The sequence below is a fragment of the Episyrphus balteatus genome, chromosome 4 (genome assembly GCF_945859705.1).
Source record: "Episyrphus balteatus chromosome 4, idEpiBalt1.1, whole genome shotgun sequence".
NCBI lineage: Eukaryota > Metazoa > Arthropoda > Insecta > Diptera > Syrphidae > Episyrphus > Episyrphus balteatus.
Genome location: NC_079137.1, coordinates 9430112 through 9435774, shown reverse-complemented (window position 1 = coordinate 9435774; position 5663 = coordinate 9430112). Strand labels below are relative to the sequence as shown.

At 29.3% G+C, this 5663-nt stretch overlaps 1 protein-coding gene across 1 annotated transcript; it reads left to right on the top strand.

Moving 5' to 3' along the window:
- Positions 1-272: 272 nt before the first annotated feature.
- LOC129918513 (uncharacterized) lies at positions 273-1974 on the top strand. Its single transcript, XM_055999105.1, has 2 exons — positions 273-1689; positions 1772-1974. Exon 1 carries the CDS (start codon positions 637-639, stop codon positions 1636-1638), a length of 1002 nt encoding a protein of 333 aa, XP_055855080.1. The 5' UTR covers positions 273-636; the 3' UTR covers positions 1639-1689; positions 1772-1974.
- Positions 1975-5663: the final 3689 nt, after the last annotated feature.

Sequence of the window (5663 nt, the reverse complement as noted above, 5' to 3'; positions counted from 1 at the left end):
ATAAAATATTAAATTCCCACTCGAATTAAAAATCAATCAAGAATAACTAATAAGTTCTTGCAATGGAGTTTCCATCGAAAAGCTTTGTTAACTTTGAGAAGTCACCCTGTAATTTGAAAAAAAAAAGTAATCAAATCAACTCCTACGTCATTCGAAAAATTCCACAATAGTGCATTACTGATTTGAAAAATATTGTCAGTCATGAATTTTCACTCATTAAGTATTGTTGTTTTATTTTCTGTGCTTGACAATGAAGTTTTGGCAACAGGAGAACAAAATAACTTACGATTCTTGAAATTCATTGAAAACATCAACAAAGTTGAGCGATTTGAAAGCGTTTTTCTCCTAGAATCCTCTCAGGAACCATATTTCGATGACAAATTCATACATGACGTTTCAATTTCACTTGTTATTCCAGTGATTTTGGGAACCGAAGTCTCATCATATTACTTAAAGAGAAAATTTTATGAAAATCTTCTTACTATTGTACAATATGATTCCAGGGGTTTACTTTTTCAGCGACTTGCGGAATTTCTTCAACACCTTCGATTTTGTAAGATAATTTTTGTTTTAAAAAATTCAAAGAGAAATGATTTGGAACTGAAGAGTGTTTTCGATTTCTGCTGGCGAAAGAGAATGGTCAATGTTGTAGCTGTTTTTCAAGATTTTGGTATTTCTTCGGTTTATTATAGTTGTAACATTTTTGGTATGTTTAAAATTGAAGAATTCATTTGGAACGATAAAGATTCGTGTGTTTATCGAGATAAAATGAGGGATCTTCAAAACTCTACAATACCAGTTGTTTTTCCAACAGAGCAGCCGGGAATGATTATTTCTGAAAATGTGAACGGTGGTGAAACGAGAATTGGCGGTTATGTGGGAAATATTTTCATGACTTTTGCAAAAAGACACAATGGAAGAATGAATACTTTGAATGTAAAAGCTTATTTGACCGAATACGATTTGCTAAATTTTGTTTTAAATGAAACAATTGAAATATCAGGTGCCGGTATACTAGTTCAAGAAGATTTATTTGAATGGCATACGTTCCCATATATTTACTTCGATTGGGGTGTTATGCTGCCAGTAGAGCCAAATATTCCGATTTATAAGGTGTTTGCGTATGTTTTTTATTGGGAAGCTTTTGTAATAATAATCGTGATATTCATGTTGATATCTGTTTCACTTGATGCTGCTGCTTATTTCTTAGGATCACACCGGATTTTTGCTGTTCGCGATGTTTTCTTCAATATCGATTGTTTTCGTGGAATGTTGGGACAATCGTTCTTTGAATCACCAAGAACTTTTTTGACAACAAAAATTCTCTATTCACTGATCTTTTTGTTTGGAATCATAATTATTACTTCATACAATGGTTTTCTTCAGTCCTTCATGACCGAACCACCAAGAGAAAAAACAATAGGATCATTTGACGACCTACAACAATATGATATCAAAATTTTGTCTAAGCAAACAGATATTGAGAATGTATTAAAAAAACTTAAGCCAGAATTCATGAATAAGTATTCAAATATATTTCATAGCGAAATCAGCTCGCAAAGATATTTTAAACTTCGAGATTCTTTAGACACCAAATATGCCTTTCCAGTTAGTGAGATGACTTGGCATGTTTTTTAAAATCAACAAAATTACCATGGCAAGAAATTATTTCGTTGGTCTGAAGAATTGGTACTTTTGAAAAATATATTCGCATCTTTTACTATAAATGAGAATTCAATTTATAAAAATGCTTTAAACTTTCATATTTTAGAAACACAATCTAGTGGGCTAATGGATTTCTGGATAAGGAGGGGATTTTATGAATCAATTGAAGTTGTAAAAACTAAAAACTTAACTTTTGAACTTGATTCAAAGTCACAACAACTGAAAGTTGATGATTTGAAGTGGGTTTGGATATCGTTGGCATTTCTATTGATGGTTGCTACTTTATGTTTTATTGGAGAAATTTTTTTATTCAAATTTAAAAAAATAGACTAAATAATTAATGTTTATTCTAAATTGTGAAATAGAAATGTTGTAAAATTTAAAAATTAATCGTTAGAAAATATTTTCTTAAAGAAATACAAATTTTATGTGAATGTAGAAATTAAACCTTTATTGTTCAAGAAATAAAAAATTTCATAATAAATGGTACCAACTGTAAACGTAGTTTTGTAATAGAATTAATTTCAAGATTTGAATTGTGTTATTTTGACATGGTACAAACTTAGCAGATTCTGAAACTGTGTTGTGGTAAATTTTGATACTAAGTTTGTTCGATGCACGGACTTGTTTTGCTGTGAAGTTTTGATGTCACACATTTATTTATCGGATGTCACTTATACAAAGCCTTTAACGGTCAATAAATATGGAATGATACTTTATTTGTACAATAAGGTACTAAGGATAAGAAGTTTAGAAGTTATAATGGCGCTGATGAACATTGATGCGTTCTAACCGGTACAACCCATACCTTTTTTTTGCTTTCTACAGTCACGTAAAAATGTAGGTAGTTGTAGTAAGTGTTAAACAAACTTGTGCTGACCAAAGTTTATATAAAATTGTCTTTTACAGTTTTCTTGTATAACTCTGCTTTTAAAAATTGACATCCTTTAACATTACTCAGTGCATTTGGAGAAGAAAATATTCAACAAATATAGTTTTTGACTTTGAAAGATTAGATTTATGTTTATTTATATAAGATCAATGCACTTGAAGAAGGAATCTTTCTTTCATTAGAGTGAGTTGGGGATGAGAGCAATCCAAACTCTTTTACCAGGCTAAGGAAATGGGTATAGTTGTTGTTACTAACTGTGGAACCTTTAAAATCAATTAAGCCATTCAACAAAACTTCAAAAATTTATTTAAATTAATAAAGTTTTAAATTTCCACTCGAATTAAAAATCTATCAAGAATCTTGATATATTTACAGTATGTCGAAGAAGTGAACTAATAGATTCTTGTCATGGAGTTTATATCGAAAAGCTTTATTAACTTTAAAGAGGTCACCCTGTAATTTAAAAAAAGTAATGGAGTCAACCCCTACGTCATTCAAATAACTTCAAAAATTCCACAAAAGAAAATTATGTCGTTTTCGATTGGCTCTCCGGAAACCTCCGGAATCATTCAGAAGCCTTCTGAAACCATTTAATTGGCATGAAAATGACAGCTAGAACGATTCTGAGAAGAGAAATTCTCTTCTCGATTTCAAATCAGAATCCACTCAAGAAGTACTAATACATGAATATTCAAATGCCAAAAAAAAACTCAATCAGTGTGTTTTTTTTGTATTCAAGAATTAATTGTTTTCTGAAATTAAAATTAATTAAAAAAAAAGAAATGGATGCATTTAATCAACGGAATTATTTATAATCATCATCTTCTTTGTCGTGGACCTCATAATTATTATTTTTCAACATTAATCCATGTCATTAGTTTGTCAGAATAAAAAAATTAATTCAAATTTTTGACATATAAAATTTTACACAAACGCAAAAAAATAGAATTGAGTGGAAGTGATTCAAACCGTTTTATTGGATTTCAGAACGAGTGAATACTCGAGTGAAACCAATCGAAAACGACATTAGTGACTTGAAAAAAAAAAAATTGTCAGTCATGAATTTTCTTACATCAAGTATTGTTGTTTTATTTGCTGTTCTAGCCAATGAAGTTTTGGCGAAAGAAGCTCGAAGTAATTCGAAATTCTTGAAATTTATTGAAAACATCAACAAAGTTGAAAAATTTGAAAGCGTTTTTCTTCTTAAATCATCCAAGGAACCATATTTTGATGAAAAATTCATACCAAAAGTTTCTACTTCACTTGACATTCCAATAATTTTGGGATCTGAAACCTCCTATTTTTACTTCAAGCGAAAATTTAATGAAAATCTTCTTAATATTGTTCAATATGATTCCAGTGATTTACTATTTCAGCGACTTGCGGAATTTCTTCAACACCTTCGATTTTGTAAGACAATTTTTGTTCTGAAAGATTCAGCAGGAAACGATGTGGAACTGAAGAGTGTTTTCAATTTCTGTTGGCAAAACAGAATGATTAATGTTGTAGCAGTTTTTCAAAATTTTTGGCCTTCTTTGGCATATTACAGTTACAAAAATTTTGTTGACTTTAAGATTGAAGAATTCATTTGGAACAGTAAGAATTTCGGTGTTTATGAGAAACAACTGCGGGACCTTGAAGGCTCTACATTTCCTGTTGTATTTGGATTAGATGATCCAGGTGTGATAATTTCTGAAAATATCAACGGTGAGACGAGAATTGGTGGTTATGTCGGAAATATCTTGAAAACTTTTGCAAAAAGGCACAATGCCAAATTGAAGATTTGGAAGGAAACAACTTTATTAACGGAATACGATATGCATAAGCTTGTTTTGAATGGAGCAATAGAGATATCAAGTGCCGGTGTAGTATCTCAGCAAGATTCTTTTGAATTTTTTACATATCCATATGCCTTGTAGACCAGGGTCGATAATTTTTGAAACCAAAAAAAATCATAGTAGAATGAAACCCATTGGAAAAGGAGGTGAATATGATGAAAATTAAAGGAAAAATAAATTACGGTCGAGCCGAGTTCGGGAAGTGGGTGGGTTGAGTTTTTAATGGTAAAAAATGGTATATCTCGATTTCCGGCAAAACTACAAATCCTATAGAAAAAAGTTATATTGCAAAGTTGTAGGTAATAAAAAGATCTACAACTTTTGTATCAACAATTTTTTCACATAACCTCAAAATTTATGTGAAAAATTCAAAAAACCGAGTTTTTGGTTTTTTATTTTTATCTTTTTCAAAAACAATAATTTTTCTACGAAATTTATTGAAAACTTACCTTATTATATCCCAAATACACTGTAATGTATTTGATTTAAAATATTAATTTGTTCACCTTATTTTGACTTAATACCAAAAAAACACCCTAATTTTCAATCGAAAATTCACGTGTCAAAATATCAGCTTTTTTCAAAAACTCGATGGGCATTTCGTTCGTTAAAATGTCTTTTTTCTGATGGTGTAAAATAAATTTTACATTAGTATACTATAGAACATGTTCTAGTAAAATTCAAAAAATGAAAAAAGCTTGAATTCGAAAAAATTTTTTTATCATTGTTTACAATTTTGGCCTATTTATTCAAATTTACACTTTAATTACTCAAAAAACGTAAGATTTCATGTAACATTGATTAATCTTACGTTTTTTGAGTAATTAAAGTGTAAATTTGAATAAATAGGCCAAAATTGTAAACAATGATAAAAAATTTTTTTCGAATTCAAGCTTTTTTCATTTTTTGAATTTTACTAGAACATGTTCTATAGTATACTAATGTAAATTTTTTTTTACACCATCAGAAAAAAGACATTTTAACGAACGAAATGCCCATCGACTTTTTGAAAAAAGCTGATATTTTGACACGTGAATTTTCGATTGAAAATTAGGGTGTTTTTTTGGTATTAAGTCAAAATAAGGTGAACAAATTAATATTTTAAATCAAATAAATTACAGTGTATTTGGGACATAATAAGGTAAGTTTTCACCAAATTTCGTAGAAAAATTATTGTTTTTGAAAAAGATAAAAATAAAAAACCAAAAACTCGGTTTTTTGAATTTTTCACATAAATTTTGAGGTTATGTGAAAAAATTGTTGATACA

Coding starts and splice junctions, on each gene's coding strand:
- LOC129918513 (XM_055999105.1), top strand. CDS start 637: ATGGTCAATGTTGTAGCTGTTTTTCAAGATTTTGGTATTTCTTCGGTT.